Source organism: Calidris pugnax, unplaced genomic scaffold (assembly GCF_001431845.1).
Source record: "Calidris pugnax isolate Ruff unplaced genomic scaffold, ASM143184v1 scaffold103, whole genome shotgun sequence".
Taxonomy (NCBI): Eukaryota; Metazoa; Chordata; class Aves; order Charadriiformes; family Scolopacidae; genus Calidris; species Calidris pugnax.
This window is the reverse complement of record NW_015090990.1, coordinates 8,092,894-8,106,436: the sequence shown is the minus strand read 5'-3', so window position 1 is coordinate 8,106,436 and position 13,543 is coordinate 8,092,894. Positions and strand designations below refer to the sequence as shown.

The 13,543-nt window shown below is 39.4% G+C and overlaps 1 protein-coding gene across 2 annotated transcripts in view; it reads right to left on the bottom strand.

The window, feature by feature from the left end:
• Positions 1–111: 111 nt before the first annotated feature.
• The window catches only part of GORASP2 (golgi reassembly stacking protein 2), a 16,903-nt gene continuing 3,471 nt past the window's right edge, over positions 112–13,543 (bottom strand). The window contains exons 2-10 of one of the 2 annotated variants that reach the window (XM_014954344.1): positions 7,230–7,310; positions 6,083–6,179; positions 5,753–5,839; positions 5,160–5,290; positions 4,417–4,549; positions 4,167–4,290; positions 3,715–3,801; positions 2,147–2,242; positions 112–1,165 (exon numbers count right to left, since the gene is read on the bottom strand). In XM_014954344.1, coding sequence (XP_014809830.1) covers positions 846–1,165; positions 2,147–2,242; positions 3,715–3,801; positions 4,167–4,290; positions 4,417–4,549; positions 5,160–5,290; positions 5,753–5,839; positions 6,083–6,179; positions 7,230–7,310 — 1,156 coding nt within the window. In that variant the 3' untranslated portion in view covers positions 112–845. Of the gene's footprint in view, positions 1,166–2,146; positions 2,243–3,714; positions 3,802–4,166; positions 4,291–4,416; positions 4,550–5,159; positions 5,291–5,752; positions 5,840–6,082; positions 6,180–6,250; positions 6,455–7,229; positions 7,311–13,543 lie in introns of those variants that run through there. The other variant, XM_014954343.1, reaches the window with a different exon arrangement.

Below are 13,543 nucleotides of genomic sequence, written 5' to 3'. Positions count from 1 at the left end.
TCTGGAAGGGAGCCGTTTCGCAGATCTGTGATAGAGAGAGATGAGCTAAAAACAGTTAAATGAGAGTTTAAGCATTAAACAAATAAATGTGCTGTTTTGTCACACAAAGGATAAAATTCCAGGAATTTATTGCTGTATGTATGCTTAATCCATTAATTTGTCTTACAGTAGTCATGAAGTGCCAAATTGTGTGCTACATTTAACATTTCCTGTATTCCCTTCCAAATGCCATTTTACAGTGGGCGTATGAAACAACGCAGCAGCAGTCACAAAACTGATGGCTTGAGCGTCTCTCAAGAGCTTAAAAATAAGGATTTGTGTACAAGCTGAATAACAAGATGTCAGTTAACAGGTCACTCAGCAACTTTAATAGAAATATCATTAGGTGGAAGTTTTGCAGTGTTAAAATTTACAACTCAGACTAAACATTCTCATCCCCACTGTAGTAACAAGATACTTGCAAAGAACAAGAACTATGGTACGTAAATGTCACACGCAAGAACCGCTTCATTTCTATCAGAAGCAAAAATTGCTAATTATAAGCAAGGGCAGGCCTAGCAGGCTAAGGCTGTCAGCCTATATTAAAAACATATACCTCCGAGTTTGGCAGTGGAGTTCTATTTACCACCTTGACTTTTTTTTTTTGGTTACATACAAGTACTCTTCCTCCCCTCCCACCACACACACTTTATAAACCCCCTTTTATTTTTATTATACCTCCATATTATTTACAGGACTCCTAAAGATTAAGTACAAACTAGTATGAAATTAATGATAGCTTGCTCTTCAAATATGTATCCCATGGCTAAATAAATACCAAGCCAATCCAACAGAATGATCTGGAGTTATGATTCAGAAGCTTGTGTATCTGTGACTCCAGATGTCTTCTCATTAACTGTAGAGGATTCACTTGATCTGTCAACAATAGTTGCCTTTGAAGTTGGGGTAGCACTATCCAAGGTGAGCGTGGAGGTCTGTTCTACATTTACAGTAGTGCCAGGGTCACCGGAAAAGCTTCCGGCTTGAGTAATGGAGGGAAGCAAATCTGTAGGCACTGTAGATGCCTCTGTGACCAAAGGAAGCAGAGGAACACATTTGGGTGGCATTGACAGAGGTGGTATTCCCATTAGATTCAGAGGTGGCAAGGAGGGAAGGGATGGCAAACCTAAAGAAAAAAAAAAAAAAAAAAGAAGAAAAAAAGCCAGGCAGTGAGCTGCTGTACAACACAGACTCATCTGCAGACATTCCCTGTTGGCTTAATTTTTTTGCCTTCTCTAATCTCCTATTTACTCTTGGAAAGCAGGAAGCTTTTTGAACTTAGTGCGGGCATGATATACATGCAGCATTGACTCAGTGGGCTAGTTTCAAGCCTGATACTTTTCAGATTTCAGAATTGAAGAATCAGAATAAACTCAAGTTTGCTTCTACCTCTCCAGAGAACTGGGTATTTAATGCATTAATACTGATTATTAGATTCTTCTGGCATTCACTGAAACTGCCAAAACCAAGAAGTTAACAAGAACCTTGCCCAGAGAAGCTGTGGATGCCCCATCCCTGGAAGTGTTCAAGGCCAGGCTGGATGGGGCTTTGAGCGACCTGGTCTACTGGGAGGTGTCCCTGCCCATGGCAGTGAGGGTTGGAACTCGATGATCTTTAAGGTCCCTTCCAACCCAAACTGTTCTATAAACCTTATTCCATGTAAACTTCCAGTTAATGTTTGCTTGGTCCATTTGCATCTTCAGCACTTTTGTTTTATTCAAAACCATAAATTTAGTATTAGTTCATACTTTTCACATTTAATCAGAGTGCTTCTGTCTCCTCATCCAGCATACAAGGAAACACCTCATATTTTCTTCTACCCATAAAACTATATACTTTCATTCTTGGCACAATCTCTTTTGAGATCATGAATCAGATAATATAAACCTGATGAAAAAAATTAAACAACTAAGTACAGACACAGGCTTAGAATTAGTTTATCTAAAGACATACTCCTTGACTACCTAATCTGGGCATTACTGTCAACTTCCACCTCAGGCAAACATTCAATTTGTCAGCTCCACCAGATGGCTCTAAATGAGAACGTCAAGGATCGCCAAGGAAAGAGCAGTTTCAACTGAGTGTTTCAGTTTGCAGAAGCACGTACCGGGCTGTATGATTTCTGGAACGATGTGTGGTGCGGGTAAATTAAGTTTGGACAGATCAGTCAGGTTGGGAAGCCCTGCTGGTAACGGCATCAGACCTAAGAGAAGAGTAGAAAAGTTACAGGTGAAAACTTAATTATTTTTTTTTCTAATTGTTTCTGAGATCTTATAGATAAAGTTATGTTATATTGCTTTACATCTTGATTATAACTTTTACATATAGAAATGCAATCACCTGAGTTTCAGCTTTTAAGTTGCACAGTGAGAACAGATACCTATTGCAGGAAGTCCAGACTAGCAAAAACATAATCCCAACCTTTCAGATTCTCCTAAGAAAGCAAAATCTTATTTTAAGGAATTAGTAGGTTTGCATTATGAGTTCAGCTTTTAACAAAGGTAATTACTTCACCACGGCACTGTACCAGAAGCCCTCCGTTCCTAATTTGCATGGCAGGGATAATAACAAGTACATAGTACAGTACACAGTATTTCTGATCTCTAGTACCGATTATTATTAAGTCTTTTCTACTCAGTTCATAACTAGAGTTAAATGCAAAAATGTACAGAAAAGGCAAGATAAAGTAACTTTCAAAGCCAGGAAGGACTGAAAATGGAAGAGAAACATATGAACACAACACACTCTCTTCCGTCATTGTGTTTGCTGTGGAACATCCTTCCACTGCCAGTTTCCTGCCTTAGAAGAGCCACATTTCTGGGACAAGGGCTCTATTCCTACTTTGTGTTTAGCTCACAGAAAGTTAACTCTGAAGTAAGTACTGTTGATATTATGGTAATAAGGATGGAGAGGAGAAAAGTCTTAAAGCAGGGCCACTGTACACAGATCCTCATCTCACCCACTGTGAATAATCTGGGAATACTAGAAATTGAAACATTCATTACTATCAGGAAATAACACACACTGCTTTGTAAACAGACTATTACTTTTGTTATACCAGTTTAAATTACTAAATAATTCAGAAACAGTAACTGCAACATACAGTAACTCTCTATTTATACTAGGAAGAATGATCAAGCTGAGTATTAAAAAAGGAGTTTCCTAAAATGGATGTTTTATGGGTGAAAGGAATGCAGAAATAGGCAAGACGTACTCTCACATCTTTCTTCTCTCATGATGTCCACGTGCAAAGAACAAACTGTAAACTATGAAGCTATTTGCAAAACTATTTTGCAACATACAACTTATGAAGTATCAATATATCATATAGATGAAAGTAACAATATATCAACTCAAGAAATGTTGCAAAAAGCAAAGCTAGTACCTTCCTGAGAAATCCTGAATGCTGCATCTATTGTGCATTTACTAAAAGGTAAATTATCATAAACTTTGCTGCCAGCTCAGTCCTCTGTACTACAGACATGCTGTGCATGTGCTCTACAAAAACCCTACAACCCATTGTAGGACCTGTATAGACATCTTTAACTGGAAAAATGTAAGTTGTATGAAGTAATACCCTCTCGCCCTCAAAAAGCAGAGGAAAAGACAGTTCTCTTCCCTTGCTCCCTCAAGATTTTTGTTTCGGAAATGTTCTAAGAAATTTTAGCTACTCACCTGGTAATGTAGTTGCTGGGTTAACTGGTGGCACAGAGGTAAGGGACTGACTGACTTGTGGTGGTAATAATGGAACTGTTGGAACACCTGGTGAAGCACACAGGAAAACAACATTAATTTCAAGCACACAACACTTCAGTTCCCTTCCTCAAGGAGTACAAATACATAATTGCTTGCAGGAGAATTACTATTTGCCTTAGCCATAAAATGTTGAAAAAGAAAAACAGTATTCCAAATAATAGACATCCTATTTCTGATAGAAGTTGTTTGCAACTATTTTGCAAGCATGTAGGGCACAACTGCAGTACCCTAGACCTTGTTGTTGAGAAAAGTTTGGGGAACGGAAAATTTTATTCTCTCTTCTGCCTTCAATTAAATTGATAGAAATATCTGTGAATGCAAGAACATCAGAAACCACATACATGTCAGGAGTTCGTTACCTCCATACTAACCTGTACTGAGAACGTTACTGACAGTAGTTGAGGGTGAATTAATAGAAAGTCCTGAAAGACTCTGTTCAAGGCCTGCTGACACAGGGGGTAATGGGGCTGAGGGGTTAACTGATGACAGCTGAACCTTATAGAACGGAAAAAAAGGAAGTTATATCATTAGGGATTGTTTCCACAAAAAACAATAGAAGCAGAAAAGCAATATAGCGTCATAATCCATTTTTACCAAGCCAAAGAAGTGACTACAACTTACCTCTGTGAAGCCATCTTTGAGGGGACTGAGAGATGCACTAGGCAACTGTCCCGGGAGAGAAATTTTCTTTCCCTCTTCAAACGGGCGTGTAGGTATCCTATGCAAATATCCATAACCAATGCCACATCCTAGGCTTTTAAAATATGAACATTTAAAAGTCAGTGAAGGGACTTTACATCTATGGCATCCATAGGAAGAAATGCATGAATGACTCAAGATGCCAACAAGTTTCAAGGTAAATTCTGTACAACTTTGCCCTCCCCCAAAATGTTGCCTCATTTTCTACGAAAAAATGATCAGTACAAGACAACTGAAATTAAATTCTATAGCTTTTAGTAATAAACATTTAGCACAAAATAAATTCCATTGTTATTTAAACTAAGCAGCCATATCAGGTATACAGCTTGGAATTCAACTCACAGTTGCTATTTGCAGTCCTCTGTTCTGGTGACTGCGCAGTACTTTAAGACTATAGTGCAGCCTAATGACTATTTGAAGCCAAATGCAGAAAGCAACTGCTGCACTTTGTGCATTTTTGCAGTAGCTAATTTGCTGGGTAAATACATACCTCCCCATTAGTAACTAAATCTGAATTTTAAATAAATATATAATTTATTACAACAGAAACGCTTTCGATATAACAATACTCTTTTCCTGTCCTCATAGAAAACCTAAGCAAGCAGCTTTTAGGCCCACGCTGTAAGAAAGTTGTGCCATTCCCTTGTAACATATTGCCTCCTTACCTGCCTTCTCCACCCCAGGCAGAATTTGGAGTAATCACCACTTCCCGACAATTATCTGTGTCGGTGTTGTACACATAAAGTTTTAACGGCTTCGCTTCATGCGTTTCAATAAGGGAAAACAAATCTTCAGACTGTAAAAGGATTAAAAAATATTTATTTTTAATTTTTTTTTTACTTATTTTATCCTTTGACATTGGCATGATCATCTTCCTAGCCCTAACAGAACCTGGTAACTGCTACATGCTGCAGTTGTCGCAGTGCTGCTGTTTCATCACAACACCAGCTTTGGTATGTGCTTTGCTACTGCGACTCAGAAGACACACGGCACAACCTAGATTTCAAATCTGCTATTTTAAATATCAAAGTACAAAAAAATAGTTTTTATCTGCCTTCACAAAGATATTTAAGAGCAGTTTTATTTCCAGAATTGCATTTAAGCACAAAGAAGAGGCACCACACCAGAGCTCTTTTCTCTTTGCGTTAACTTACTTTCATCAGCACTGAACAGAGACAAAACTGGGGATGTTTCAAACTGCCCTGGTACAATTCTTTAGTTTAAAAAAAAAAAAAAAATCTTATTTTTATATACTTACCTCATTCATGACGGTATCTGCTCCAATGATATAGTCACTATGAGGTCGAAGTCCAGCCAATGCAGCAGGAGAATTTGGTTCCACTTCCTAGTTGTAAGATGGAAAGTTACAAAACACCACGTAACCATCAGGGTGTAGCACAACAGTTAGACATGCACTTAGCACAAGTTTTGAGTCAGACAAACTGGTGAAGTCTTTGACACAACTAGTAAATAGTCACTGAACTAGTGAAACAGTGACTAGATTAGTCTCTTTTTGATACTGTTACAAGGTGCTCCAAGTATTATACAAAAACACCGATTTAAATACAAGATTTGATAATATACTCACAGAGAGTTTTAGTTCAAAAGTCTCTCCAAACACGAAAATCAATGAAGAGAAAATAGACCAATTTGATCTCACAGCTTGCGTACCCCCTTGCAAGTTACTTTTGAGTAAAAAGATAAAAAAATAACAGTAAGCAACAGGAAAAAAACATACTGGGACATCTGTACATACCAAAACATGCCAAACATTCTCATTGGCCCCATCAAAGCTGCAGAAACGAATGCTGACACCCAGCAGGCCCTGTCCACCCCACAGGTTGCTGGGGGTCACTGATGTTTCTCTCAGTTCCAGTGTTTTGCTACTGTACACTAGCATTTTTACAGGCTTTTCAACATTTGCTTTCAACAGGTCCTTGAGTGTGTCATTGTCTTTATTCTGCAAATGTTCAAACAAGAGTTTAGTTTAGCATTTAACACAACAAGCATCCAGTTCTGTAGCAACACTCTTCCATTTCAAAGGTGCAATAAACACTGTGGTTATCAAAATATGTATCTACAGCTATTTTATAACCAGCTCCCAGTCCCTTCACAATTCTATAATACAACTCTGGTGAAAACCTGGCATTTCACAGTTACAAGTTATGCTTTCCAAACACAAAAGCACTTTAATTTAACCTGTGACACGATGCGCCCCCCAGCTTTTCAGAGCCTTTCTTGAATCCAGCCATACTGGTAGAAGAGCTCACCCACAGCGGCTCTTTTCCACTGCTATGGTTTGTTGTCTCACTACACCTCTGCCTGAAAACTTTCTCCCATGATTCCTGCCCAGCTCACAGCTTTGACCACAGCTCTTTCCCTCAGCCTGTTTTGACTGAAATGAGTTTGCAAGTTCTCACACAAGCAATTTTACAGACAGAGCTAGGGGGGCACTAACAGAAGCTGCTAGTGGTGGATCAGTAGGCAGCAATATCTTCTGCTGGCACGGGTGTCTGCAGAGAGCCTGTCTGACTGTCTGTATCCTTATTCTCCAGCTAAATTTTTGATAGAATTATAAGAGAAATTAATTTCTGATGCAGTCAGGCTTTCTCATGTTAAACTAAGGAGAAATATTTTATGTATATTTAAATATAACAAATGCAAAATGCCACTATAAAAATAGGATTCTCAACACAGTGTTTTTATTCAGAGTTATAAAATAGCAACATACTTACCAATCTGGAACCGTTAATGGACACAATAAAATCAAAAAATGGCTCCAATCCAGCTCTATGCCCCGGTGAGTTTTCTTGTACCTAACAAAGTTAAACAAGAATTTAGCACAAGCGTACACCAATGCTGATTCATAGATTAGAATTATATTTCTACTTGTGCAAACTGTAGTTCTAGAAGCTACTTATGTTTGTGTATGATTTTAAATATTCAAATATAATCTTTTGGACTAAAAAAATCCACCTTTAAAAAAAAAAAAAGGGGAGAGAAACATTTTAAAAGAATCCATAATTTATAAATTATTGAGGAATGACACAACAGTAGCTGCTCCCTGGGACGTGCACTGCTTTACAGCTGCAGTAGATAAACTGTAGATATTTATTTCAGCAGAGGAAATTATGGTCAAAGGACAAGCTAAATCAATTCTGAAAAAGTTGGGTAAAAAGCAGTATCTTTCCACAGAAGTACCAATAGCAGATCTTGCTTTTTATCTTAGCTCACCAGAGGAAAAGGAGAGTCACACCTGTGTAAGCACAGGTTGACTAAACATCACCTGCTGACATCCTCTTGTCATTAACATACCAACAAGGTGCAAGAAAAGGGACATGAGCAATTTTGCTGCCACAGCAGCTCAAATAACTCAACCACTCCACTAGGACACGGCCTAAGTATTGGATACTCATTGCTCCCAGAAGCTACAAGTATGCTTTTAATTCCAAAGGGAGTAACTGGGAGACATTTTGAGTGTCTTGTTTTTTCACTATTTACATGCATTGCTGACAGACAAAAGTAACTCCAATATGGCTATCAGATTTTTCCTACAGCCTTTGTAGCAAAGAATATCTTTATTTGTAAGCTGACTCATTTTACCCACTGGCTTCTTCTTTTATGTGCTACACTCATCTTCCAAAAAGATCTAAAAAGTGTTACCCTTTACAGTGTGGTTTCTTAAATTACATGCTATTCCATCTGACTGGTATGAATCTGTTAGTTTGTTCAATACTGGTCTGATTCTGCAGGAATTGAGTTTTCCTAATATGACTCATCTAGAACAAAATATTCTAACATGGGGAAAAAAAAAAAAAAAAAAAAGCTTGATTAATACTGAAACTGTCCTCTTAGAGTCTATTTATCTCTGCCCAATATATCCACAAAATCAGAGCTTGGAAAAAAACTCGAGGTTACTTGTGGGTAGCTTTCTGTAATAGATCCCAGAAGCACAGAACATTAGTGCCACATAACCTAAACATTTATTAAAGAAAAAATAATCTGGAATCAGTAGTTCCAGAGTCACATCACATACACTGATTGCTGTCCAAGATTTGTAAAGCAGAAAAAAAAAAGCTATGAAACCAACATTATCCCAAAGTAATAAAAATAGGATTAAAATTATAAATAATAAAAAATAATAACAATAGTAGTAACATCCCCAAACCCCATATTTATCATTTCTAACTAGAACTTGAAGTGCGTCAACAGAAGCGTCTCTTCAAGATGCCCACATGCTCCTTGGAAATCATCTCCTGCAAACAGGGGTCCAGATATTGTCCCCAGGTGCCATGCAGTTTTTATGTTGCACCACCTTACTTTTGGGCCACTACCTGTGCAATTCAGCACCATCACACAGAACCAAAGGCACAACCCAGTGCTCTGCTCAAAGCTCTGTGGCCATGGTTCTCTTCCAGGAACCACAGCAACAAAGGATAACCAGGGATCTTGGAAAATACAAGGGCACAAAAACCTTCTTGCTTATGATGGAAATAAAGATTCCATGTACAAGTACATAAACTCTAGGCCTCCTGAGCAATCTGGCTTTGTGCAGCTTTGCTCTATGCCCCAAATAGGTATCCAGTAATTTGCCTTTGTAATCGAGTAAGGACTGAGAAATAATCAAGTAACACCATACACAACAGATGCCACTGCAGGCAAGATACCAGCCACGGCAGCTTGGGAAGCCTAATTCTCTCAAAGCCAGCTGTTACTTCAGACACATAAGTTACAGACGCCTGTGGGTAAATGCCATGACTTTCTAACAGTAGAGAAAAAAAGTGGAACAGACCACCCAGAGAAGCTGTGGAGAGCTTTTTAAGAGCAAGCGAAGAACAACTCTATCAAGAACACGGAATGTCAGAAGGCAGAAAAGGGCTGTATGACTCTTTCAGCCTCATACAGTGCTGCAGGACTTCAGTTTCTCACCAAGATGACAGCTCTCAGGCAGCAGGGCTGCTGAGCACATAGATTACACACTAGTTATTTCACTGCCAATTCACTGTCAGAAATTAAACAGGGAAAAGGTTTCAAGGTAAAGACACTAATCTTAATCTGCATTACTAAACCCACTTATTTGTTGGTATGTATACATAAAGTTTCTTTTTGTTGAACACCTTTCCCAACAGTATCACTCTTTACCTCCGCAGTATATATCATACATTACACATTATAATAAGGCTGCTCAGCAATACAATGGTCACAAATTTAAGCCCCGAGCAAGCAGTGCTACAGTAAATGGAACTAGGCACAGAAACCCTCATTTTCAGAGGCAGATGAAGGCTCTCGCCACTTCTGAAAGTCAGAAAACTTATACTAGTGTCCAATTAAATTTTCAGAAGCTTAGTTTCAAGCACTAAATAAACAACTGTCGATGTGCAGAAGCTCTAAAGCTTCTTTTATCCCCCTCCATATAAGAAATGTTTCCTAATATTTACTTTATTACCAGCAAAACGCTGAAAGGAGTTTTTTTGTAGTTCTTCCACCCACTTGGTAATTGGTAATAAAATTTCATTATGTATCATATGCAAGCAATTCCTATTAGGTCTGACAGAACCCATTTTATTTCTTTCAGCTATTTTAACACATAACTGTATTGGAGGTATAACTGTATTGAATTTCTTTATTAAACACCCAATTTTCAAGAGAAAAAGCTTTATAAGCTTTTTGTAAGAAAATAGATTCCTGATACATAGCATAAAATTTTATTTTAGCACAGAGAATTTAACTCAGGCTTTTAATATGTGAGCCTGCCTTAAAAAATAAGTAATCTCTTTATGGCAATACGTTTGTATCTCTACTACAACAAAGCCAAGCACTCAAGTGAAAGTTAGAAATCTAAACTTTGGGCACTGCTGTTCAACATCTTTCAGGAAGAACAGCACAACAGAGAAGCACACAAATCTCTTGCAGGTAAAAATTCTTACATCATCTATGACTTGACAAGAAATTGTCAAGTCATTACAGAAGCCTGAGCAAACTATAGCAGTTTCACATTGCTGAACAAGAAAGTTATCCAAAATTTTCCTTCATTCTGTTTTGAAGGGCAGAAACAAATGCATAGTAAGCAATGTATAGAGTGAGACAGTTGCTCTAATCAGCCACGTAATTTCTGATAGAGGAAACTTATGGAGGAAAAAAACCATGGAGAAAGTTCCTAGAGGTAAATAGCACTGCCTGCTACTAGCTGGGGAGGTACTAGTTAAAAGAAAGAGCTATGAGCACATTTCATGAATCAGCAAATGGAATTCTAACAGCAAAAGCACATATGATGAATATAAATGTATTCCAAATAATTGTCTCAAACAAATGACTGATTATTATGTCTACCTATGAAGAGACTAGGGCAACAAAAGTTTGTAACTTTCTTAGCTGGGGAGGTACTAGTTAAAAGAAAGAGCTATGAGCACATTTCATGAATCAGCAAATGGAATTCTAACAGCAAAAGCACATATGATGAATATAAATGTATTCCAAATAATTGTCTCAAACAAATGACTGATTATTATGTCTACCTATGAAGAGACTAGGGCAACAAAAGTTTGTAACTTTCTCTCCCTCTTATAAAAAAAAAAAAAAAAAAAGCTACATTTCAGTATCTGGAAACCTCAACGGTGCAACCCACAGGAACTTTTCCTGTCAAGTAGGCATGTGATGAAATCACTTCCCTTTCACAGCACTTCAGTCCTGGAGCATTCCTATTTCTTGTTACAAGTGCACTGATCATAAAGCTTACAATGAAAGTGACACTGCACCAACTATTAGCGGGAGCTGCCACAAAGATTTAAGCAATCTACAAAAATTATGTCAGAAATTAGTGATGGTATTGTTCACTTTTTGTATATATTTCTGCTCCTGTTAAGCGAGCAGAGCAAGAGACTTGCTACCAGTTTTGTAAGGAAGCAGTGTGTACAGTCTAAAAGTTTCACTGTAAGAAACAGCCTCAGTTTGCTCATCCCTCTGGCAACTTGTACTTGGCTCCTAGAGTCATTCTGAACAATGCTAACTCATTTGTTTCATGGCCTTTTAACATGTATTTTTTGTTTATCTGCCCTACCAAAACAAATTCTTCCAATAATTGAAAAGGTTTTCTGACACTTCTCTAGTTTTCCAACAATGAAAGAAATCTTAATTACTACTAGATACTATTCACAGAACTTTGGTGCTGTCAAAGAAATCTGACCTTATCTGAATTAGATATATAACACTGAAAGACTATTGCTGTTTTCCTTTTACCATTCTCATTCATCTGATTAAAACACTCAACTTATAAAGCCTACTTGAAAATAAATTAGAAGAAATAGCAGTATTGCTCAGTCCCAAGTTCTACCAAAGGCTGGTCCACGCAGACAGTGAAATTGTGTCGAGATCCTCAAAGAGTGTAAGCTGAGCACATCTGTCTTTAACAAACTTACTACAGAACACTGACCGCAAAGGTAAACTTGGATAAACTGTAGAGGAAAATTCTAGTCACTTGTATGCCACATGCGTTTGAATATAAATGTTCCAAATTATAACTGAAACTTCAAAACTTTTCTGTACTCTGAATTTACACTCCCAACTACATCTAAGCACAGGCCTAACTCCTGTTAACTGGATCATGCCTGATCCAGTTTAAGATGCCTGTCCACAGCAAAAAAAAATATAATTTGCTCATTGCTGTGGCATCTGAAGACATCAGCACAAAGATAAGGCAGTGAAAAATAGCGACATCAGCCTGTTTAAGACAACAGGCAGGTCCTTTCCTGCATTTAATGTAAATATGGCTGTGGGCTCAGAAATCAACTTCTTTAATGACCACCTACCACTTACATTTACAAAGACTGGCAATCAAGCACTGTCACTGCAAGTCATAACAAAAACATTGCATTAGAACCAAAAGGTGCCTAAATGAAAACAAAAGGGGACACATTCAAGCAAGAATACAAGAAAAACCAAGTATATTATACTCCATAAAAGAGATACATCTCAATTTACTAATGTGCTTTAATCAAACAGCATGAAGTGACGAACCTGGCATAACAAGGACCACCATGACTTCAGCCTACATATATATTTTAACAGATGAATGCTTGGATTTGATAAGAACATCAATGTTTGCTTCTCAAAAGCATTATGCAGCATTTTTTAACACTTGAAAAATTACGTCTGTTCTTTTTTCACCGTGGTATTCTACATGTAGTCATAGCTCACTGGTAGCAAGCTAGACAAAGTAAGGAAGTACTAATTCACGCGAGTTGAGGTCTTGTGCTCTTTCACAGGGCTAGCTCTAGACAGAGCTGCTCCGAGAAGGTCCTATGCCAACAAAAAACCAGCCCAGCACAGTGCCTACAGCAGGGTACCAGCAACACTGGAGCTACAGTGGCAAGAGCCCCACGGCACAGGCTGTCAGCAGCCCCAGCAAAGTGACTGTTTCGCCCCGTGCATCAGACTCAAGGACACAGCCCAGGTACCCTCCACTCTTTGGATGTGACATGCACATTCCAAGCAGCTGCTCACAAGGCCTTCCCCGCAGCCTACCAAACTGGGCTGCTGCACACACCAAACCACAATTCTGTAGCCACGGTGCGAACAAAAACTATGTAACTATGAAAAACAACAATACTGCCTTCACTGTGAGCACAGCTCTGGGAGGGGCCACGCCTGTCATTTAAATACCTCGATCTAACACCCCTGGAGCCGCCGCGGAGGGGGAAAGCGGCCAGGGATGAGAGGAGGATGCAGCCGCCCCGGTGCAGCCCCAGCGGGGCAGGCGGTACCCAGGGCGGGCACCCACAGGGTCGCCGTTCTCCCCCCGCCGCTGGGCCGAGCGCAGGCCACGGAGCGCCGGCAGCTGCGGAGAATGCGCCGGTGCCCTCAGAGGCTGCCCGAACAGCAGCAGCCGCCTCCACGCACCCTCCCGCGGCCTGTGCGCTGCCTGGAGCGCAGACGCCGCGGCCTGGACGGCGCCGCCCGGGCGGCCCGGCTCTCTCCCGCCGGGGATCGGCGGCTGGGAGCCCGGCCGGGTACCGGCGCAGGCCGCGGGCAGCTCCGCGCGGCTGAGGCGAAG